The following is a 27,092-nucleotide window of genomic DNA, read 5'->3' on the forward strand; positions in this document are numbered from 1 at the left end:
TTTTTCTGTATCTCTTTCTTCACAATTGCGAAACCGAGCCGCAATGCGATCGCTCGTGTATTTGTATTCGAAAAGAAGCGAGTCACTTTCCGTGGAATTCCTTCTCGGGATGGGACTCTGTTCACTGGTTTCGACTTCGACTTGGAGCATAATTGATGCGGGGCACGTGCTTTCAGAGTTTGTCACGTGGTTGATGGCGGATCACCAGTTGTAATTTTCCCGCGATTCGTGCAAGAATCGCATGATATACCAACGTGGATTTATCATCCAACGCTGACCGCATGATTAGATATTTCTCGGACGCGCATTTCTTCATTAATTGGTTTATTGTTCTACCGATGTTTTAAAACAATAAAGCACGATGGATTTCATATTTTTTATCGTCCTTCTATCTTTGATGCGTGTGCTCTTTTGATAGGAATGTTAAGCTAGATTGAATTGAAAACAGGAGATATTTTTATAATGTTGTGGAAAGTAGAGATTAAGATAAATTCAGTCTAATAGAAATATAAAACAAAATTAAATAGGTCAGAATATTTAACCAGTAACTGATTGTGGGCCATCCAGAGGCTATAACAAACAACTCTATGAATTTAAAAGTAGAAAAAACTAATAAAACTTTTATAGACACTATCACAAAATTTTCTTTGTAGAATTTACTACTATTCATAACATTTTCTTATGATGTACGTATAGAAATATAAAACAAAATTAAATAGGTCAGAATATTTAACCAGTAACTGATTGTGGGCCATCCAGAGGCTATAACAAGCAACTCTATGAATTTAAAAGTAGAAAAAACTAATAAAACTTTTATAGACACTATCACAAAATTTTCTTCGTAGAATTTACTACTATTCATAACATTTTCTTATGATGTACGCATGAACTGATGAAATAAAGCATTCGTTTCTTGGGAGCTGATCATTAATCCATTAATGTTTGTATCTATAATGGAATTAAGAAATATCAAAAGAGAGTTTGTTACGTAGGATTATAGGACGTAGGACAACATGTTGAGAAATTTATGAATTAAATTAAAAAAAAAAAAAAAAAAAAAAAACATAAAGAAGGTAATATCGTGCGTTGCCTTATTTAAAGACTAGTTAAGTAATGCATATTTGTATATAGGTTATCGTTATCAGATACTAATACATACTTACTTCATGATGAATATTTAGCAAATTATCAAAGTAAAAATTGTTGCTATCTGATACATAGACCATAGAGCCCGCTTATCAGTTACATTTATTGGCAGTTTAAGTTCTTTTGTAGGTATTTTGTAGGTATTGTACACTCAGTTGAAGATTATTATTATTCTATTGAAAGTTTTTCACTTCTGGAAATTATCCTTTTAGGTATTATCGTTTATCAAGACTTCCATTAAAAGTTATAATATTGTTCGTACATTCCCACTGTCAAACTATACCAATTATCTATATTAGGTCATTATTGATTGATTTATTGAATAGAATATTCTTTAAAATATTTAGATTGATATTGTTTGAAAAATTATTACGTTATTTGAAAGTTCTATAAAAGTGTTAATATTCTTGCAAAAATATAAATTTTATATTGGAAAATGTAATGTTTATTCCGTGAATATTTTTCTGTAATTGGCAATCGAAGTAAGTAAAACTGTATAGGTTGCGTAAAGATTAATGTAAGTATAAAAATCAAGAATAATTCTCAGTGGCTTCAATACTACCTTCAATGACTGAGAAATGTATATATGTTATAAGTAAAATCAGTTTTATATACAATATATGTGCAATATATGTACAATGATACATATATTATATATACACATGCGTGTAGAATTAATGAAATTTCAACATCGTTTCCCAAGCGAACGGTTGAGTTGCGAACCACGGTTTCTTTGTGACTTTTTATCCTCATGATGAGTGGAATACGATGCAGTAAAAAAAAATCCTTGAAAAAAGATCTTGAATTTCAAGGTCAAGGTCAATTTTGTTTTACAAAATTGATTGTATCGATTCGGAGGTGTAGAATCTCACTATGGTGGCTTTTATATTTGCCTTTTCTACATAGATCCTGTACAAATGAATTTTCCGGTAAAAACATATCAAGATATTTTTATGTCACTTTGCTACGGATCGAAGCACCCTTTGCGTTTATTGAGATTTTATTATTGTAATATTGGCACAAACACCTCGCGTCCTCTGTTAAATTTACGTCATATTTCGGTACTTTTCAGACTCTGGAGAATGGAAAGTTTACTTCCTTCATTGCTTGTAGTATTCATCGAAACGAAAGAGTGATCCCATCCCATGTATACATATTGAAATCGATACGTATTATACAGCCTTTTGGGATATTGTACTGAATATAAAATGTCACATTAAAAATTATAATTCCATTTGTTTATACCGATGAAAGATATCTTACTGACGTAATAGGATGTAATATGTTTTTTTCATAAGCATTCATAACATTTCATTTGCAATATTGTGACACATTTGTTCTATTATACACATACATAATAATAATATAGCATGCACTTTAGATATTTTCTATTATTTTCCATGTGTCACATTTGCGACACATTTGTTCTACTATACACATACATAATAGTAATATAACATGCATTTTAGATATTTTTTTTATTTTCCATGTGTCTACAAATTGTCCATTTAATTTGATAATTTTTCTCCATATATGTATTTCTCAATATGTGCTTCTCAAGTAATTAAACTTTTGCACAAACTTGTTGCCGCTTGAGCCTAATTTAACATTTAATCCGTTTCATTTATTTCTCGCTTGTAAATATTTAGCTATTTAATTGTGGCCCTTTAAAAAAAATATCCCCAGAACCATAATTGATTAATACCTTTTGTAAAGAACTGTTTATCTTTAGACTTAATTTAATCCATTTATTTCGTTTCTCATTTGGAAGTATTCGGCTATTGTTCGATTTTCAAATAAAATATTTCCAGAATGAAAAAAAATAAATCATTGTCAGCATATTCTTTCATTTGTAACTTCATTACTATACACTTAACAAATATTTTTGCATTATTTTTATATTATTTTTACATTATAGCGTTACCTTTCTTAAATATATAATATATCACATATTAACTCCAAAAAGTAATACCGGGATATGTTTGTTTCCTTCAAACATTTTCTGATATTTTTTACGATTATAGACCGATAGCCGATAATAATCAATCAAAATGGTTAGCTTTATACCATCGAATATAATATGTTTTTTAGAAGGCATATTTGATTTCTCGAAAAATCATGACTGACAATGAAACGAAATGAGCACCTATTTTTGATATCTTACGCTGTATAAGTTTCAAAACGGGCATACAACAATAGCTGTTAGTTATAAACAATATTTTTTCCGTTTACGGAGTAGGTATTTTGTCGTTGTTTACTTGCACAAAGTGATTTTATCGTTCTCATAAAGAAACTCTTAATTTTCAAGATTAGTTATATCCTAAACATCCATCTCAGTTAGATAAAAAGGGATTATTTAGAATTAAACAACTATTTAAACTAAGAATTGTACAAGGACTATTTAAAATTTTAAATCTTGAATGTTTCAGAATCAATTGTCCTTATTTAAAGAAAATGGTAATGATATTAGATCGATAGTAGACGATTAATAACGGATTAATACAATAATGTATTATAAACTTCAATTATAAAAATAAAAGGAATAAAAAATCACCATTATTATGCATTACTAAAGCAAAAGAATTTATATAAAAAAAGAACCTACTATTTATAGGTAATACAAAACACGATAGAGCTTTCGCATCTACCTAATATTATCCTTCCTTTCCTTAATAATGAAGCAAAGAACGACAAGAGAGGATAATAAATGTAGAATATGATATTTCTCGATACCTGATATTAGATTATTAGATTATCTACTTACGCTTGCCAACTAACCGATTAACGACACTCACTTGATGACTGATGACGGACAGTAATAGTAATACAGTTCATTTAACATAAATACTCGGCTCGAGGTTTATTGATGGAACACTTTAATTGCTGACAAATTGCTTTCGTATCATGCCAAAAAATTCCGTCCAAAATAACTTCTAGTATGCCCATTATAATCCATATACCGGTTGCCAATCGATCGAAACATCTCTTTTGCGGCATGTGATATTATATACGTAAAGAAAAAAATTATGTGTAATCATCTATGATGATGTATAAATTGTAGAAAGAACAATTATCATATCGCTTAGTTGCAACTGTAAACAAAACATTTTAGTGTTTTTGTTAAGGATATAATATTTACGCTTTAAATGAATATAATAAATTGTAAATTATTTAAAACTCCCTGCAAGAGTAGGTATTACAGAAATCGCTATTTTTGCTGTGTGCTATTTTTATGAAAATACTTGAATATCTGCGAAAAGTAAAGAATATCAAATATGTGTAAGTATATGAAAACGGAAATATTTATTCGAAGAATATTTTTGTAAAAAGTAAACGAGTACCTTATAATTAAGTATAAGGTTGATAAGTAATGTTTTTGATTAAGAGAAATATTTCGAAAGAATCTCTGGAGTGAACTGAGTCAAAACTGATTCACATTAACACGATTTTCATTTAATTACTCCCAATGCCAATCCCATTAACTATATCAGACTATTTCATTCTTAAAATTAAATTTGCGCTTATTAGCAAGCAAAGCACGATCTAATCCACTAACGATTTCAAACAGAACTTATAAATCTTGGATAGATCCTTAGCAGAAAATCGTTACGCCAGGATAACGAAAGATTGAACTATCATTTCAGTCAGTTTTCATGGAAAGTTTGGCCTTTTTCGTGAAGGAGGAGCTCGTGTATAAGTATAAAGATAGGTTTATAACGTGAAATAATAAAGCGTGTCATTCTCGTTGCTTAAGACTTAAGGTAGGTCGGAGGTTACCTCAAACGTGAGTTTATTACTATCAAAGAAACGTGCGACGTCAGTAGGCGTCAGCCTTGAATCAGCTGTTTGCTTTCAATGTTGACCAGTATTACTGCAACGCGTGTTCTACATATAAAACTTGTGTATTCAGTTGTTCAATCGTTTCTTCGGTATACATTATACATATACTATACATTAGTTGTTCGTATCTGCCTTGGATATTTCACGCAACGATGTATAATACATACTTGTACAATACATGATACTTACACCTCTCGAGGAGAAATTCTTCGACGGAAAGGACGATGATTATAACGAAGAGTATGTAATAAAATTATTTATAGTGAAATAATGTATTTTATTTCTTATTTCAATCGGTTACAATTTTTAAATATTTACATACTTTTCTTTTATATACTGTGTACAATAAGCAAAATGTTATGAAATTTTCTCCATATATTTTTTATTTTTAGGTTCTTGCAGGATGATAATAAAATTATATACATCAGTTTTTACAAATACAAGACGACATAGTTAGTGAATCAATCAGAATTTCAAAGCAAATTTGAAATAAGTCATTTCCCATTTTTTACGAGACAAGATTTAAAATTCAGGACGCTGGCACCGTTGATCAAACTGATGTCACTAAAATTGTACTTTTATTGTACGAGTGCAGTATGTAAATATTGAAAGACATTCAAATATTGTTTGTTTTAACAATTATATTCTCGATTAGATCTAATAGGGTTCTTTTTTTTAAAAGTTAACAAAGATGTACAATGTACACACTCAATGTCTTTTCTATGATCTTTATATACAGGGTGGTTGGTAACTGGTGGTACAAGCGGAAAGGGGCTGATTCTACGCGAAAAAAGAAGTCGAAAATATAGAATAAAAATTTTTCGTTTGAGGCTTTGTTTTCGAAAAAATCGACTTTGAATTTTCGCTCGGTACGCGTGCACTTTATCACGTCTCGTTATAACGGATCTCACTGTAGATCGTTGTCTCGATGGATATTATCACAGTTTAAGTTTGTTTTTGCCGTAACGGAAAATTAGGAATACATAATGCGATAATATGAAGCAATCATAGAGTTTATTATTACAAAAATTGCTGAAAATGTTGCCCATTCTGCCGAACACATACTTCTGTTCTTCTAATTAAATTTCTATAAACACTTTCCAAGTCGATTTTCTCGAAAACAAAGCCTCAAACGAAAAATTTTTATTCTATATTTTCAACTTCTTTTTTCGCGTAGAATCACCCCCTTTCCGCTTGTATCACCAGTTACCAACCACCCTGTATATTTAGTAAGCATTTTATATCATTTAATGTACTGTAGTAACAGCATTTGTTTTCTCTCTCGGCAATTACCTTATTCTTTGAGTAAACGAGATTTTCCAATTATTCGTACTCGTTGACTTGGTGCACTAACCTTTATCGATTTCTCTTTCAGAAATAATACTATCGTCCTCCAATGCGGAAATATTTATATGTTGTAAATAGAAAGTTAAGTTAAGGGTCACTGGTGTTTCCTATCTGCTCGTCGATGATAGATAGGACTTAGGATTGCTTCTTATTATATGTCACCTTGTATAATACCAAGTCATTGTGTTGGTTCGAATTATTTTTCTCGATGAATGTACATTCGTGTGTTTGCCATCTGATGAAAAAGGTTGGACTGGTAACAATTAACAGGTTTTAGCGGAAAAAAGAAAATCAATTACGTCATACGTAAAACCCATAAAATCAATCAGAATCATAAATTTTTCTGTAACGACATCGATTCACTAATACTTTGCGTGTGTTAAACCATTAAATCTTCTTACATATGAAAGAAAATAGATAATAATTTATATTTATTCACATTCGTTTATATGACTCGAACAAATACATTTCTTTTAGCATTATTGTTTTATGTTTTTTATACTAATTTTTTGACTCGAAGATTTTACTTTGAGTTTGCACGTTAGATTGAAATGCGCGCAACTCGTCGGATATTCTCGGAAAACACACTGACATGAAACATACGGCATACTTTGAGTCATAGCTTATTGTGATCATCTCCATTTTTATTCCCTTTCCCACATCTTTTTTCGTCATCGTACGGTTAAATGATCGATACAGAACTATGACAGTAACAGTACGATAATGGAAGACTTGGTCGATATTTTGCACAGATAGACTTTTTTCTCCTGCCCTACTTTCTGCAAATGTTTCATGCAATTTTCTCTCTGATTGTACCAACTCAATATCATCTTTAGTCGTTTCTTTAATAACATACATGTTTCTTATGATTCATTGTAACATTTATTTTGTCGTTGTTTCGATATTAGGAAACAAATGTAATCAGTATTGTATGACTTAGTATCTAAAATATCTAAATACAAACAATAGATATATTCGTTTTATATTATAACTCTATAGATATGTTCTATATTGTATTTTACATTACAAGTCTATGTTAATTCCACATATTAATCTTCTTGTGATTTTTTAAATAGCTGTATAAATTTAAAATATAAGAAATGTACATCTTTTTCTATTTTTGTTCGTTACATAAAAATCAAAAGATAATAATCTTTAAAATTCCTGTTCTTATGGAAACTTTTACGAAGGATTGTACGTAATTACGAGTATGACAAATCTAAGATTCTGCTTCATTTTCTAAGTTTTTCTATTGTATCTTGGGCCAAAGTTTGTAAAATCAATATTTAAAAAATGAGTTTTTGGTACAAATGGAACTTAATAAGAGAAGAAAAATTAATTTTGTGAAATTTAATAATAAAAACTAATAATTTTCAAGAGCAAAAATGTTATAATTCGGAAAAAACGAAAAATTATAGTCCAGTACTGACTATTTATGTAATTAGTAGATTTCTTGGTTCGAATGATTAATAGCGTTAAAATAAAACACATTTTATCCCAAATCTTATTTTTACATATATCATAAGTGACATAATTAATATTTTCGTGGTCTGTGCATTTGACGTGTGCCTAGCCTTCACATTTGTTGTTGTAACATTGAAAACCTCAGCGGCTTGTCTCTGGGTTATTTTATTTTCAAGGAGTAGCTTCAAAATCATATTTAGTATGTTCTCCTCTATTCATTTTTCTTTATCTGTTTTGGAATCGAAGACATTTTTCTGCGGAAGAGGTAGAAGAATGATTAAATGAAGTGATTAAATGAATTTAATTTCACTTGTCAATAGATTGAACTTACAGATAAAAAAATGTAGTCTGTATTAGTTGACGGTTGGTTGAATGGGGTTGGGCGGCAGTTGAATGGTCGGTAGTAGACGACAAACATGTGGAAATGTTTTAGTTTATAATGTATATAATACACAAAGAAAATTGCAAAACTAGGGCTGGTAATTACTCTTAATAGACTAGATATGGTGTACATAATAATAAAAAAAAAACTATTCATTACCTGAAGAAATATAAGTTTTAGAAAATAACTTTTATTCGGAATATCAACGTATATATTTAACGTGTCTGAATAGCGAAAACAATGGAATAATCAATACAGTCCCGAAATATTTGTCCACGAATTTGTTTGTTCGAATAAAAGTGCTAATATCTAGTGAAAAAAGCCAGAATTGATTTTGGTCGGTACTACACGATTCTCCTCTATGCATATGCATGTCTTGTGCTAAAACTCTGTATTATATTATATTCTATGCTATAGTCTACGTATACTTACGCGTATATCATAATTATTTATTAATTCTATGTCAGTTCTTCTAAATTAAGATAACCTATTTGGCATTTCTTATTTTTCAAATTTTTCTGTATTTTTTTAAGTAAGGATATGTTATTAACTGTCACTAAATAATGACTAAACATTTCGAGCCGAATGAAGAAGAACAAATATGACACACAAAAAAATATGAATAATAAAATTTCAATTCTCTTCAATTTCAAAGAATAAATATTTCACCTAAGGACTAAGGACGACAGATACATACTATATACATATATTTATTTCTTTTTATTACCTCTACAAATCTCTACAAATTTAAAATCTAACTGTCGTAGATTTTTTTCTATTTTTAATCATCATATATTATCTTTAATCAGTCTTTTTTTTTAAACTTTTACGAACGATCATAGTTAGGAGTATGATTGGTTTTTCCCCTTATTTTCTCTAACTAGAGAACACAAGTACGTTGTCAATAATGACAAGAGAACGGTAGTGTTCCTTGAACGCTTTCGAGAGATAGGAACCTTTCACTTGTTTCATGCGTTCATTGCTGTTACATGACTACTAGCGCTTTCAGCGTTACTGTTATTGTTCTTGGCCGCTTGCACGCAACGCGAATGAACGTATCTGCAATAGCCAATATTTTTCTTTGACTACCGATAAAATTACATAATGTATTTTCTCGCAAAGCTTCCGTGATAACGAGGTAACATCGATATGCGATGTACGATGACTGTAACATGCTAACTGTCGCATTAAAAATTTGCTACAGATTTGGCACTTTTTCCTAAAAAATATTCCAAATGACGTAAATCGTGCGATAATGTGATTGAAATTAACAGGCATCGCAACTTGAAAATTTGATAACTATTTATCGATAATATTGTGTGCCTTTTTAAATTTGTATAATATATATATTCATATTTACACATACATACTTACGTACATTTTAATTGCAATGTATCTATATATGTGAACATACATTAGAATTTACATACTTTTGCTGGGAGAATGCGGTTACATGTTCCCTTTTTACAAATTTCAACATTGAAAAGATTTGAAAATGAAAAAAATCCATCGAGTGATCCAAGTTAAAGAAAATAGTGTTTTTATTTATTTTGTTTGAATCAAAAATAAATCTTATAAAAATTTATATATTATTATTATAAGTAGACGGGAGAAAACTTAGCAAAAATTGCAGTTTATATTATTAACTGGAAGAAATTGTAGTCAAAAATATTTTATATTGAATTTTGTTCTTGAAAAAAGTCTTTAATGTAAAAAACATAATATATAGATTTCTATAAATTTCTGTGAGCAAATTTGTATAGAAAGTAGGATTACTACGGATGTAAGTAACATCAGTAGATAATTTTTAAGGGAAAGAATCTGATTTTTAATTTGCAAGAGGACTCAATCTAAATTAGAAATCAACTACTTCTCAAGTGCAACTTACAATAATATTATAAATATCTGGACTGAAGAATATTATAAATATCGCATATCATTTTATGAAGATTTGTACATAATGTTAGTTAAAAATTTAAAGTCTCTATATTCCAGAAATTCGTGGAAAAAAGTTAATTCCAAAATCTTTTCATTGCTAAAGTTCGTCAAAACAAAGAAAGTGACAGCAAGGTAAGCTTCGCTAAAATTTATATTTTCTCTAGTGATTCAGACAAAATATAAAAATAACACATTTAACAATTCGAAAATACTTAAATACTTAAACAACGAATAATTTTCAGAAATAGCTATAAAAATACCGAATTGTACGTCAATTTAATTCTACAAAATTCATTTCTTGATTTAATTTACCGTTTTTCAATTATACAAAAGGAACACTCGAATTTGAAGTTTTAAGAACGATTTAAAGAAGCATTCGACCTGTTAGTGCATTCAAGAAATCGAAAAGTCCCTATATTCCTGATCCCTGATTCAATGTTTTCATTCGATTGCACAAAAGTCGTGTTTCGCATTTGTCTTCCACACTATACATGTAGCGTGTAGGTGTTCGTCATACGTGCTACGATTGCAAACACTCGTGACAAGGTGCACTCTTTCGATGTCTCATCCAACAATTCAATGTTAAAGCGGCGATGCTCTAATCTGTACGTTCCACTGTTTATTCTACGAATGTTTGCACGAAAGAATAATACAATTGCATTTCATGGATAGATCGAACTACAAAAAAAAAAAAAGAAAGAAAAATGTGTCAAATCAATTATTAGATGCGAGAGCGTGTAGTATATGCATACTCGATGATTTAAATTGGAGAAGGTTCTAACATAATTATAGATAGGAAACTAATTTTTAATTGTATTTAAATTAACGAAACATAAATATTTCCATTATTTCTATTTGAGTGAGTAGTGCCAGCGTATATAATAAGGAAAGACATAGAAAAAGGGAAATTAAGGTGAAGAACATAGAATCTTGAGAGGATGTTTAGAGAGAGGGGGGGAAGTGAATCGGCGAGGAGCGCCCTAGCCCTGAAGGTGATAGAGTTTTACGTCACACTCTCATACGTGGGAAACAAGTACATATTCGTAAAACGAGTCTGGCGTGCTGCCAAACATCCGCATATGTTTCCACGATATTTGTCTATCTATATCGCCGAGACTACTTTATTCTTGTCAAGATTATGTTAAACGGCTATGTATAACTCTATTCGTAATTTTGGTAAATTTCATCCTAGAACTCTTTCGTCGTAGAAAAACCAATTGAAACCCGTGATTATTTCCGTCAATAGTTGAATGTTTTATTCTTGTACTTTTATTTTGTTTCTGCTTGATCGAACTGATGTAGATTATTTTTGATTTAAAGTATTTATGGACACTCCCGACGAGTTATGATTTTGCTGTATTTATATTAATATACATACTAAGAAGAAAAGTTATTTATTTTATCCGTGTCATGTTTGCTTCACCGATATTATCTATTACTTTGCATATTAAATTCGGATGATAAAATTATTTCAGCGTTAACCTAATTCGAGAGGATTAGAGAACTTTCTATTTGAATTACTTTCTTTTTATTAATAAGACTAGCTATCCGCCCGCGATTTCGCTCGCACACTATTTGAATTTATGTTTATTATCCTTCGTTTGAACATCCTTTAGAAGTTAAATTTCACGTATTTAATTTTAGTGGACATAGAGATATGTGTATCCTGTAAAAAAATTTTATCCACTTTTTATCTTTTTAGGGTTCCTATTTCCAAAAATTCTTGCTTATCCCATACCTATGTCATAAAAGAAGTACACTGTCCAATGTCCAAACATGTTTTTAGATACAACGACTTAAGTTGGGCGCTGATGAGTAGGTCAGTTACCTTTGCATTATATATGTACAGATAATGGATGGTTTGAGGGTTTCGTAGTGGTTTATCGATTTAAAAAAAAATGCTCTGAAACGTTTTTACTAATTTTCGATATCTCATCCGTCTCACCGGCTTCGATGATTTTTTAATAAGTTGTGGATGTCAACATTTTCGACAACATTTTTCTGTATACATATAAGTAACTTTCCGTTATGTCAACATTTTGGACAACGTTTTCCTGTATACATATAAGTAACTTTCCGTTATATCAAACGACCTTAGTTTCCAAGATATATGCAAAAAAGTGTCGATATCAGTATAGTGAATTCTGCCTATAATTGTACCAGATACAATGACCTAATCTAAACAAAACCTAACTCTTATCTTTTGTTTATAGTTTATAGTATATATAAACGAGGACTAGTTTATAGTATATGTAAACACTTGGATAGGTGCGCGGCGATTTTATTTCACATTTCACTAATTCCATCGATCTTTCAGGTGAAAGTCTCGTGCACAACTCCATATGCGAGGTTGTAAGAAATGTCTATTAGTTGTAATTTATTTAAAAATGTATATCATTGATATATTAGTAATGTATTATTGGTTTGGATTAGCTTCTTTAATTCAGCCGGTAACGTTTGTGTAAAATAATAACAAATTAATTAATAACGAACGTCGCGACCAAACCGATTTTTTGATAGTTATGATACAAAGACAAAGAGATCGATGGCTGATGGATGTAAACAGATCGTCAAGCAGCGAACGAAGTGAACGTGTCGGCTATGCTTGTGACTGTGTTAGAGATATACACATATAGGCAGGATTCAATGTGTAGTTGCAGTGTATAGTACCAGTGTATTAATGTGTAGTATTCTGCGAACATCTCGGAAACTAGAACCGACTGACACGACGGCTACATATATAAGAAAAAGTTGTTCAGAATCATGCTGCCGACAACATATTAAAAAATTATCGAAATCAGTGAAGGACAGGGAGTAGCCTTGAAACACGTTCACCATTGTACATCGAGCGCTGTTTTTCTATGATAAAATATTCTGTTACGTAAGAATAAATTAGAACAGTTCTCTGCTGCTTTCCTTTCTTTTTGGGAAGGAAAAGGATAAATTATTTCTCAATATCATTTCAAATATGACGCATGTACGTCGTCCTTTATCACGTTAACATATAAATGTAAAAATATCTAACGCAACCCATGAAATTTTTTTTTTTATTATTTAATTTGTATCTTTTTTTATTATTAAATTTATTAATTTATTTATTAATTTATTTATTAATTTATTATTATTTTGTACCTTAATTTTATTATTAAAATTTGTTCAGCTGGACATTCGGTAAATTGCCCATGAAAATTGATAGTTTTTGTGTGATTTTATAGTTGTGAGACACACGTGAGTGTATATTTATTATTTTACGTACACTTACGTACATAATACGTAAAGATTTAAAACAAAAACGTTCACGTAATTATTTATTATCAAATATATGTTACTGTATAAAAGATTACTATATATAAGTTTTAAATTGTTTAAAACTGAAATTTGTAGAATTATTATAAATACTATAGTGCCATGATATTTATAAATTATAATATACATTAACAATAATTAAAAAGGGTAATTAATTATTACCAGCTCTAATTTATTGATGAATAAATTTCAATGTGAATTTTCCAAAAATGAGAAACGCTTTTATGTTATTGTAGGCCTATGTAATATAAAAGATGCGATACATTCAATATTTTTACATTGCATTTTGGATTGTTCCTATAATCACTGTGATGTAGATGTAAGTATTTCACGTAATACTTTTCACTTTAAAAATCATTATGTCTTATTAATCATACGATTCATTACAGTTTAAGATTACTTCATCGCAAGTTATGTATTTAAGATCGAATGCGACTGTTATCAAAGTTTGTTAATGTAACCTTATGTGTGATATATTCGATTTCGTCGAATGAGTTATCAGTTTATTGACGTTTGTTTGTGCGTAATAATTTTCCGAAAATTATATCAAGCATTACGTTCAAACTGATTTTGCTTCGTATCCGAGCGCATTTCTTTCTTTATTTTGAATTTTCGATTGATACGTGGGAGTACGGGAAAAGTTCATTGATAAAAATAATTGGTGGTGTAGCTATACGTAAGTCTTATTGCTTGTTACGCCACGCCGCGCCGCGTCCTGTCATATAGGTACATTACATACATACTGTGATTTACTTGCTTTTCCTAGCGGGTATAGTGAAGAAGCAGGTTGCTGTACAATGTACAATATGCATCTATAGTAAAACTTAGTATACAGACAAACGTTACCACGGTTACGAAATAGAGGGCGTACTTACCGCAATGCGCCAGTGACGTGTTCACAGATGCAATAAAGCGTCTTTTATTTCTTAAAAAAGAGAAAAGAGGGAAAGAAAAAGGAAAATAATATTCGAAAAACAATTTTCGTAATTTGCACTTCCTTGGTAATTTCGACGTTAATCGTGCTAATGTTGGAATTTAAATAGGTATATGTTAGGTTTATTCCGGTTCGGTAGACTGTTCGGAATTTTTCACGAAGAAAACCAAACGAAAAAATTGATCGAAAGAGAAGAAAAGAAACGATCGAATTGTTGAACCAAGGATTTGAAAACAGAGCTTACCAGCTTATTGCATTTAATCAATCAAGTTATTTGGGTCAACGGCCATTTTTGTTTCTTCCTCTAAGACTCTAGGCCTAGGGTTTCAAGTGGCAAACGTAGTTCTCGTTCAACACGTATAACGAATACAAATTACGACATAGTAAAAAAAGCAAAGCCGAATGATTTTTGAAAATCGCAGAGATAAACGGGATTCGTTCCATCGAATCGCCGAATTAAAGCTTTTTCTATTGGATGTTTGTTTTAATCTCAATCAATTGCGTATGCCAATATTAATTTTTTTTTTTTGAACAAATCAAAATTCGTTCAAAATATTTTTATATAATTTTATATAATTGTATTGTTCACTTGACTAACATAAAATGTATTAAAATGTACATAAATATACATAGGTACATAATATGTGTTAAACTTTAGAAAATTAATAATTAATAATAATATTATTGTTAGCTTACGGCTGTATATTTGATATACAATCTATTTTCAATTAAAATTCTGTAATATTTTTTGTATGACTGTACAAGAAACAGATGCAAGTTCCTTAAGGAATCTTTCAGAATAGAGTATCTATAAAGCATTGTTGCTGTTGCTGTTGCTGTTGACCAATAAGAGGAAGCGCATGTATCTCATAAATTGTAAATGGTGGTTAAGATTTTATTCAGACGTTATCGCGATATTTCTTTTCTCTGTTTCTCGTTAAAACTTGCATAAAACCATGATTCAAAAGATATGGTCTATCAATTAAAAAATTTGTACATACTTTCGCATATTCCATTACGTCGCATTATGAACTTTAGTTCTTTTATCATTTGGGAACATTCGTCTGTTCTATTTTCTTTTCGATTTTGACGTGATTATTTGCTATGTTACCTCGTATTGCGAATGTGAATGTTACATTGTGAAAGGAAAAAAAATGGAAAGGAATATATTTCGTACACCAGTGTGTATTTCGTACTTCTTGGAAGGAAAAAGATGAGAAGAAGAAAGAAAATATTTGTAGGTTTTACGAATATTAACAAAAGGAATAATTATATTTACGTTCTACGAGGAGAGAATAAGTACAGATTAACACATCGACTTACGAGCATATTATTACACAATTAATCGATTGATAAGTTATTTTTAATTTTTTTCGGTGTCTTAGTAACTATCGCTTCGATTATAAATCGCATCGCGTTGAAAATCTGTTCCCCTGCCATTCTGGAAAATTACAAAAATGTCGTGAATGATTTTTGTACGTTAGAAGAGTATTTAAGGAACGACGAAATAATCTCGCAATGAATAGCGAAGTAGATATGTACCACATACAGTATACATCATCATTAACTGCTTGGAGCAAAGTCTTTCATGTACCATAATGGGAACTTCTTTGGGGTCTACAGTCTTGAATTTTTAAGATAATTTTTCTTTATAATTTGTTGTTATTTCTATATTTCATACTCGTTTATTTCCTTCTTAAAATAATTCTAAAACGCGTATGTGCGCTTCGCGAAACTTTTTCCTGTTAAAATAATTCAACATTAGATAATAGACTAATAGACTAATTTTCGGAAAAATGGATATTTCTGGTATATAATAACTAAAAATTATTTGTTTGATTGGCTTAAAGTTGTATTAAAGAAAATGGAATATACATGCAAACATAAATGCAAACACAAATGTATTTTATTTCTTTGGTTAAAACATATGTATTATGGGATACTTAAATAATATTCTCTGCTGCAGAAGTCGAAATAAAAATTTGATATCGCTAGACTACAGAGTTTTACGTATTTATAAGAAAGTTAAAAGTGTAAAAAGCATAAAATGCATACGATATGTGAAAATATATGTAGATAGATATGCATAAAATATCCAAAGAATAGCAGCTGTTATTTGGTGGATGAAACAGACTCTAGCCCAAATTCCTTATTCTTTTAATGAATTTACATAAATATCTGCAGTCTAGAAATCATCATTCCATTTATGTGAGTATAGGGATTAGACGTAACGCTTATTTTGTCTTCAGTTGCTCTTACCAAATAATACTATATACATACGCGTATGTTTAATTATTGTTTAATTCAATTATAATTTCAAAAAATACAGAGATACAACAGTCAAGTGTGTGTATGTATACATATATATGTACTATTTTTCTCAGAAATTTCAAGACACGATATCTACAAATCATATTTTGATCCTTTTTAGAATTTCTTAATCGTTTTTGAATCGTAGAAAAAATTTTTATCCATCAGTCATTAATAACAGAAACACCATTTCTCTGATATAAAGAAAACATAATGTACGTAAAAGACAATCTATATAGACAATAAGACAATAATTTTCACAACAATGCATAACGATTTTATCAAAATATAATGTATTGTAGTAATGTAGTTTTAATAGTATAATATGGTGTATTCGTGGAACGACAATGTTAAAACGAAACTACGTGGGATTTTATGAAATGAAATTACACGTCTGACAATAATTATCTAAGAATTATAGTTGGGTACAGTGAATATTAAAGAAAAATTATATCTTTCAGATTTCTCAATGGAGAGTTCCGGTGGAGACAAGCAAAACGAGTCGGACGAATGTGATGTGACTGCCAATAATCAGCGTGAGAACAAAATGACGGGTCAAGAAGACATTAACTTGAAGATAAGTAAGGATTTAGAGGAGCAGGAGGCGTTGAAGAATTTAAAGAATTTAGAGAATATTAGTCAAAATGACGAGGCTTCGAATAAATTATCAAAGGCTGTATCTCAAGATTCTCAAGACGAAGATGACGACGTGGACGAATGTAAAGGCTCCGACGAAGACGAACTCAAAGAGGAAAAAACTGATGGGAAGAAAGACGAGAAATCATCGAGTAGTACAACGTCTACCAGCACTTCTGATGACGAGTCTGAAACCAGTTCAGACGATAAGACGGAGGCTTCGAAAACCGAGCAAACTAAGACGGTTACTTCAGAAGTCAAGAAAACAGATCAAACGACGAAAAACGACGACACGACGGATGACAGTGATATCGAGGATGACTTGATTTCAGCTATCAATTATAATACTATCACCTCTTTAGCTGCCCTTAAGGATATGCTGCAATCTTCTGGAGAGGAGTCAGATGGTGTGGATAGTTTCTTTCATCATTACTTCCTCTCTCACGTGAACAGATTACCATCAAGAAATCAAACGCATAGTCCTTATCCGTGGGGTAGACGATTGTCTGAGTGCAGGGAAGAGGATGAATACGAAAATGAAGACGGTAAGAAAGATACATAATATTAGTATTATGTAGTAATATATTACGATATACAATATCGGAAGTTAGGTGTATACTTATTATTGCTGAATCTTGTCCTTTACGTTTTATATATATGTCTTTGTTTCGGCATGTTGCCAAGAAATGGTCTCGGTTTTACAATACTAGCTTATTTAAAATATCCTCCCTCTCATACTTCACCCACTTGCGCCTCTCTCGCTTCTCTTTGGCCTTGTTATTATCCACTTCAACTTGCTATACTAAATTATATTCTATTAATATAACCTGTAAATATACTGTACTATTTTTGTTTTTCGAACTCTATATTTATACCCCCTCCAATCCCTTTGTACTTTTACTTTCGTCTTCTTATTGCACTATCTTCCTTTAGTATTGTTCCTTATATTCTATTTCTTAAACGTCGTATCTCCTTTCTTTTCCTTTCCAGCTGTCTGTACCATCCCATTACTTTCTCTTTAAACTCCTCCGCAACTATTTCCCGTTCTTTAAGTTGTCCTTTGCATTGTTTGATTTGTTTAACATTACAGGTCTTGTCAGTGACTATTTAGTATGTTCAATTAGCGTGTAAAAAGATTTTATTATCATTATTATTCTAATATTTAGTTAATGTGCTAAATTTTATTGATAAAAATATTTATTCTAATATTTTTTATAATTTTATTTTAATATTTAGTTAATGTGCTAAATTTTATTGATAAAAATAATTGAAGAAATAAATTCTTATTTATTTTAAAGTTCTAATATTTTTAACTCTTGACCGCTTCTCAATCATGGACGAGATATGTCGTGACACAATATGGATCGTACGATGTCACGGATGTATTGTCCTGCGACACAATATCGTTTATACTATGAACGAGATATCTCGTATATTTATTTATCAGAACGAGAGATCTAATTCGAAAAAATATTAATTCACAAAACCTCATAACGGATGAAAAGCATATTGTTTTAGGAACACATATTGTTTTTAAATATCTCGTCCATGGTTGCGAAGCGGTTAATTGCTACTGTGGGATCCAGCTGTAGAGTACTTAACTCAGGTAATACAAACACTGTCGTTATTTCGTTCCAAAGTATCACACGATGCAAAGCTTCCGTAATATTCAGTTAAGTTGAACTTTATATAATCATAAGCTATAAATTACGTTTCAAATTTTTATTGAGATATTTCAAGATCTCATAAAAAATTAATATATTCTGCTCTATTTTACATAAAGAGAAAATGAAGTCAAATTTTGGAGAGAAAACAAATATTAAGTTAGTTGATAATAGCATTACTTAGACTGGTTTTATTCAAATAAAATGTAGTTACTATTGGCAGTTAAAATTCTTATTTAATCTATTATCTGTTTAAATATATTTAGGTGGATAGATTATTACTATAGATAGATTCCATGGTTCATGAAAGTCAGCGAAAATTTTTATTGCGTAAATGAAAATACTATTTAAACCACAATATTCAAGTGCCTTGTATCATAGAGAAAAGAAAGATCGAAATATCAAAGAAATTCAGCGTATTTTTTATTTTTCTCGAATAAGTATCTTTAATATTTCAATGCAAATTTTCCACACGTATTGACATGTTTTTAGAACGTTTACTTTTTTTGTTTACATAGAATCTGCTGAATCGTGTTATCTTGCCAGGAACATTTTTCATATCATTTGACATTAATGTTGTTAAAACTTGTTTTTTTAAATTCCATTACTTCTTTGGTTATCTCATATCTATCTTAATGTATCATAATGTATCGATGATACTGTACTCGTTGCGTTTTAATTCGCAGGAAAAAAATGATCGATAGAAAATTATTGTATGCATAAGTCATGGTATATCTGGTTTTATAGCTATCTGCTGTCTCATTAGTTGTTTAAAGAATATGCAAACTCGTTTGTTATATTAGAATATCGTTATGTAAAAACGTTATGTAATTACGGAAAGAGCTAAAATCTGGTTAAGTAACATATTAATGTTAAAATTACATTATGATGTATTTGTTATTTAATAAATTAAATTTTTGCATACAATTTGAAAAGAAAGATCTTAATAAGACATAAATTTCGATAAGATAGTAATCGCGATAATGTAGCGATAAACAATTAATGTATCAATATAATTAGATATTTTTTTCTTCTGAGACATATATACATACCTACATAAGTTGATAACATATCGATATTATTAGGTTGTAAGTCTTTCATATACCTTCTTTCATTTATTATTTTTATCGAAGTACTATTATATTTTTACAGAAATAAAATATGTTATTTCATGTAAGACACTAAGTTAACAAACATTTTGTTTAAAATTTTTACAATTTTAATGTTAATTTTACTCGTGATATGCAAAGCAGTTTGATATGCACAGCTACTTTATTCAAAAATATTCCGTAAATAACTCCTACAATCTACTATACCTAACTATGGAGAAAAAAAGTAAATAAGTTAAACAAAGAATTTGTCATAAATCTACACAAACTTCCGCTGTTTAAATAAATATATATATATACATAATAAATATATTGGTTTTTGCATTAAATCACGACACAAAATATGTCTTCAAGTGCGTTTAAAGTATCTTGAAGTGGGATACAAAGAAATTCATTCATACACCATACTTGTGCAATATTGTACAACTGCTGTTTAGTTTAGATCGTTAGACATTCAGTGAATATCTATTATTTTATCTTATTCTTATATTTAGTTATCTTTTTATAGAAATTTTTGTACAAATTAGGTACATAAGCTAAAAAAAGACCTTAACAAATTAATCTTATTATCGAATCTTTATGTCTCAATCTTTCTTTCGTTCCAGCAAATAAAAAGATTTGTAATGTTTGAAGAAAAAAATTTCAGTGTAAAATTGTGTTTGTGTATATATATATATATTTATTTATTTATTTATTTATTTATATTATATATTATATATATTATTATTAATTATAATTATAATAATTATAATATATAATTATATAATAATATATATAATATATAATATATATAAATATATAAGATAAGATACATATATATATATATAGGGACGATTATTTCATATCTTCTTCAAATCTGAAAATCTATTTGAACCGAATGTTATTTTAAAGACATAACAAAGTCAATTAGGTATATATGAATAAAATGAAAAATTAATTTTTCGATATAATTACTTTTCAACAGTTAATCTCATTTTTCCTCATTTCTTTCGCTTCGATTTAAAATGTTACATGTTTCATTATAAGAACCGGATTGATTCTGTCCGATCGTTTGCAGCCATTGCCAGCGTCTATGAAAGATTGCGAGGAAAGCAGCATGTTACGAAACATGATTCGAGCATTAAAACGCGCTAAGAGCTATTAACAGGGGCTCGTACTCGTTCAATGAGAACTAAGATTAGCGTGCGGCTAGAGGTTTAACTGTGTTTAGCTTCGTTTTGCAACGTTTTTACTATCGTTGCAAGAAGACACTTTATTTTTCGATAACGATATGTTATATTTATTATTATCAAAAAGGGAAACTTTATACATACATACTTTTACTTTTCTTTTAATCGCTATCATTACCATTAAAAATCAATTAGTATCATTGATGCTTTATATTCCAGATTAATTTTTACCAATCAAATATACCATGTCGATAAGTTTAATGACAACGCGTTACATTTTCCACTCATTTCATTTATTTTTCTTGTGACTATCAATCGAAACGACTTTTTATTTACTATATATGAGAGCAACGCGTCTACTGTTTGCGAATTACCCACTTCATGGAACACAGCTAGAGATGCGAACAGTTACTTCATTTAGCCGATGTTTATTTATAGAGTGCCCCCGGAAGCATAATATTCCACGTTTCCAACGATGTAATAGTTCCAAGTGCCTGCGAATCTTCCACGTTCTCTTTCCTTATTCAAATCGGCAACCCGGACAAGTATAATAGTTGTTTCTCTTGAATTATATCGCTGCCCATTAATATTATGCATGTTTTGTCAGCCACGGGAATAGATATTCGTGCGAAGAAAAATATAATAACAGACGAGGTACAACGCGACATGTTACGATGCTGCATGATAGAGTCTGGCAAATTGTGCAAACGAGCGTGTGTCGACTCGATTCACGCGGCTCAATGCTCGGTATCAGACTATAACAGTGAAAGGAGCGGGCGTTACAAATGCGACTGGCTCAAATAATAGCAACTTTGTCGGTAATTATAATTGAACAACGAGATTGCCATCAGGAATATTCCCCGTTAATTCCTACTTATTAGAAAATTTTATGTCATTTTCATATGGATAAATTATTACTTAGTTTAGTCAAATCATTCAGGCATGCATTAATTTTAGAAGTAGTGAGGTAAGTTTCGTGCTATTCCTCATATTCCTCATCTACGAACAGTGTTCCTATTCTTGATAGGACAGTCGTGATAGGACAGAGTGTGACAGTCGAAATATACTCGCAAGAGAAATTGATTATACATTAGAAAACAGTAAAAAGGGATATAAACATATGTTCTATTTGTTTTTGTTTATAAGATTTAATGAATTTTGTGCTGCATTATTTGTTTTACAGAAGATGCTCAAAGAGACCATCATGCATTTTAAGGCAAACCTGCGAACATTGTATCGTTGGATGTTAAGTTTATCTTTAGATTTAAGTGATCGCTGTTGCCTCCTTGCATGTTGCATTTTAGATATAGAATAGATAACAAATTTTAGAATAGATAACAAATTTTTATATGAAAACTTTCTAAATATATAAATGGATTGAAGCTCCGGTTCTTAAAAATTCTTATTTGTAGAAAAATAAACAAAAATTCGTTAAAAAAATTGGAGATTGTCGAAGACTTAGCTGTCATACCAACGTATGTATTACAATAGAATGTCTTACTGGCATTTAAACTTCAGTCTGTCTTAATAAATGATGCATGTTTCTAGACTGTTTCTAAATTTCTACGAAACACGTAGGATTTTCTAGTTTTCCTTAAAACGAAGAAATATTAAATAGGACACATTCGTACTAACAAGAAGGAGGGCAAAATTGTCGTAAAGTTGAACAACGTCAGGCCAAGTGGCATCGATAATCCTTCGTAGTATGTCGTTGCTAACATACGTTTTCTTGTGTTTCAGTGAAAAACTTGGAAGCGTCGACCACGGAAAACGCTAGTGAAAGTAAGAAGGATGTCGCGAAAACGGAAGAGTCGGACGAAAAGAACGATAGTGACTCCTCGAAAGCTTCTAGCCCGTCTACTTCAGAGAAATCCAGCTCTGAGAGAATCGATCAAAAGTCGAATCCTACCCCCAGTATATCTGAACCAAATACCCAAACTACCATCTCTTCGGTGACAACGACGACAACAACTTCGACAACTACCTCGACGATCACATCGACGACGACTGCTACGACAACTACCTCGTCATCTAGGTTTACGACGTCGACGGTTACTTCACCGACGTCCACCACGAAGCCTCCTCTAAGAAGAAGACATACCACTGGCCCCGGGATGACCTTCCCAGCCACGGATCCGCCGACCTATTCGACCAGTATGACTTTCTCGAGGACCAGTCCTCTCCCTAGTCCTCACCTCGATAAAAGGTTCTTCGACAGCAGTTTGATAGAAATGAAGAGTCAGGCGAGTAGTTCTAGCACTCTTGATTATGATTCGACGGAGGAAGTCTGGGTTCGCAGGGTAGATTTCGTTCAGGAGAGAAAGCGAAAGGTAAGTGAAATTGTTTCTTCCGAGTTATTTATTTAATTTTTTGTGGAAATTCAATCACATCTTTTCAAGAAATGAGCCTTTGTCTGATCGTGTGGCTTGTCAATGATGGTATTAGTATCACGGTAGAAAATATTAGGGGAGTAAAGGAAAGGTATGCTAAGGCTTATTGTTAGATGTTCTAGGTATCTACATATTACATACATTATTTATGAGAGATACACTTTTTATCTATGAGGAAGGTCGTCTTAGGGATAGCTAGATTAGATAGAAGATTGAACAAGAGAAACGATATGGTGACAGCAACACCGTAACTTACTCACTTTATTAATGGATAATAGAAATGTAATTGGAAAAATATTATTATAAAAAATAATTTTTTGGTTTATTTGTAATCATTGTTCCTTTTGTTTTTAGTGCTAATTAGCAAACTAGGTATAGGTAATTGTGAGTCAATTTTGAATTATCTGAACTATTTATTCATATAGTTTGATAAAATTTGATAGCCATTAGATAAAATCAATAAATTTCTATTTCCTATGCAATTTTTTTTCTATACTTTTGCAAATATCTAAATATATCCTAAAAATTTTTTACGAAGACATCAGTTTGATAAAGTTAATTTTTAGTTTTAAGGCAATTTTAAGACAATGGTTATTAAATTTCGAAGAGATTTCAATAAAATTAAACGATTAAAAAATATTAACTTTTAAGCATTCTGGTAACTATTATTTGTACCAGAAATTGTTTCTGGTTATTACTAACCAAAAAATATTCTCATCGCCGAAAATGATGATCTGTAACTAAAAACAATTTCCGTCATGAATGATGGTTATTTATAAACAAAATGATTTCGATCATTTATAATTGTTATTCTTGAGCAAAATCATTTAAATTATGATTTTCATACAATAACTTTTCAAATTTTTAATCATAACTGTTGGAAAACGTAACTGTTGTTTTTAATTTATAACTGCACTTAGTGTAAGTTAATTAGGTTGTATTTTATATTAATATAGATTTTATTTTTTTACAAACATTCATATTAATATGTATATTTATATATATGCGAAAATGGACGGTGACTGAAGAATCGCGGAAATTGAAGATATAGTTTCAAATTACGACATGATTGTTCGTTTATTTTTTTAAATAATGAGTATGAAATATCCCTTTATACATAAAAATAGTTGGTCACAAGGTTGCTTACGAGTCGATGATACTTTTCATTTAAATTCCTTGCATTTAGGCTGGAAATTATCAGCAGCGATAATAATGTTCGTTTCCGGTTAGAACGGAGAAAGAACGTTGCTTATTTTGTGAAGGTCTGCTGTTTTGTTGCTTCTTATATTTTTTAAAAGAAAAAAATTGCATGAAGATAAAGTAAATGCGATGAAAATAGTTCATTGTTAACTATTTAAATTGTCGTTCACGACTATACTTATGTGTGTAGTGTGCATCATAGTAAGGTGTGGTGGATTGATTCCTTACTTCACGCGTGATTTCACAAAATGATTTGTATTTTAGTTTATTTATTTATTTTCCATAGTCCTTCCCTCTGGGTTAGAACGGTCTTTCAGTTACATTTCCCTTTGATCAAACGATTTGTATTTATATAGTAATTCTTTTCTCCTTTTCAAGTATTGGAAATAATCTTCAAGTAAGTAACTATTAATTGTTAATTATTGCTTCGTTAGATGCTTGGTATAAAAGGAATTCGAAAAGAATGTTGTTTGGGACGAAATTTTATTTTATTTTACTATTATTACATATAATCGTATTTATTGATGTTGATATATGATACAATGAAATTTATTAGTAACTTTGCTTTATAAATCAATTTTATGTACGTTACGTATGTTTTTTTACCAATATTATTATGTTTTAAAGTAATTTTCTAGTATGTTCTGCGGTAAAATACTGCAGATTTTTATTTATTTATGGTAAATTTAAAAGTGCAAATGCGCAAAAAATGTACATAATATGCAAAGTAGCTGAAATGAGGAACTTGTTACGGTATCTAGTAGCGAAAATAAATTTCTACTTAGATTTGATTTCTTTCGTTCTGGTAGTAATGCATATTGAATAATATTGGCAGAAACTGTCTTTAAGGAAGTAATATGTATAGTTGCACGAATTTATTTCAATATCGAAATCCTAAGGATACAAATTCTTGGTAGCAGGTCTTTTTTGAGATACAATTCATTACCAGTAAGAGATCTATAGATATGACAGAATTAGTTTCCCAGCTTCGCTAATTTTTTAATATCTATTTATTTTTAAGAATTTCAAGTAAAACATGCGAATCATGTAAAACAGTTTCCGTAAATAACAAGTGTAACGAACGATCCTGAACATAAGCAGTTATTGCGTGGTTGTGTGTAAGAAAGGCGTAATAAATTGGCCTCAAGAAACTTGGAGGGCCTTACGTTCTTCTTCTGTAAAGGGTAGATTATCTTGGTCACTAAGTGTCAGGGCAACGAACACAGATCTTCGTAACAAAGTCTTTTCTTATTTTTAAAACAACAAAGGATATCCATAGAACATGAAATAATTGCACAAAATTTTTGTTATAATTAACAAATTTTAAGGTTCAATAAATGAAATTATCTCAATTTTTATGTTGATTTCAGATATTTCTTTGATTAATATTTCGCCTTAACAAAATGTGTATGTTTTAGTTATTAGTTTTTGATGTGAATTTATTTTTTATTTAATATTATGATATAAAATTAGAAAAATGTATTAGTTTAAATTACAAAATATAAATAAAACAATTGATGTCAAGAGTCAAGATCGACATATGTGTATACATACATACGTAAGTAGGTATGTACTTATGCCACTGATCAAAAGTATACACATATTTACAATTAGTTATTTTTGATAAGATATAATTTAATTACAGAATCATAAGTAATGAACCGTGTGTTGATAAACAGTCAGTATATTCTGTATTATAAGAATATTTCCTTATTAAAACACGGTAAAATTGATTTTAAAGAACTAATAAATATGAAAGTTTGTAACGAAGGATTCTGGGAAAAATGTCTATCTAGTTTTTGAGATATAAATCATATAAAAAGACTTGTGTAAAGTCACGAAAAGACTATTGTTATCATCTGCTTGAACACTAAAAAAATTAAGGATTTAAACACTTTAAATGAAAGTCAAATAGGAATTAGATATATCGATGAATCGTATATATGTAGTATATGTATGTAATATTTAATCTTAGTATACTGCCGGGCAATTTCTAAACAGATAATTAAGGTCTGTTACTTCAAAAATTCTGTAAGAATATGATAAATATTACTTTATATATTTATTGACCTATATATTTTACTAACATTCATACATCGTATGTGGAAATTTGACTAAAGACTAAACAGTATTTAGCATATTTGAAATATTTAAAAACATATTTAAAATACTAGCATATTTAATTTAAAAACACTGATTATAGTAGATAAGTTAAAAAAGGAAATATCTTACTTTCGATGATACGATAATGCTAATG

At 30.0% G+C, this 27,092-nt stretch overlaps 1 protein-coding gene across 1 annotated transcript in view; it reads left to right on the forward strand.

The window, feature by feature from the left end:
- Positions 1-27,092, forward strand: part of LOC100643749 (serine-rich adhesin for platelets) — a 133,438-nt gene that overhangs the window by 16,078 nt on the left and 90,268 nt on the right. The window contains exons 2-3 of the mRNA XM_003402229.4: positions 17,129-17,848; positions 22,986-23,575. Of these exons, the coding sequence (XP_003402277.1) occupies positions 17,137-17,848; positions 22,986-23,575 (1,302 nt within the window). The 5' untranslated portion in view covers positions 17,129-17,136. The remainder of the gene's footprint in view (positions 1-17,128; positions 17,849-22,985; positions 23,576-27,092) is intronic.

The sequence above is a fragment of the Bombus terrestris genome, chromosome 6 (assembly GCF_910591885.1).
Source record: "Bombus terrestris chromosome 6, iyBomTerr1.2, whole genome shotgun sequence".
Classification (NCBI taxonomy): Eukaryota; Metazoa; Arthropoda; class Insecta; order Hymenoptera; family Apidae; genus Bombus; species Bombus terrestris.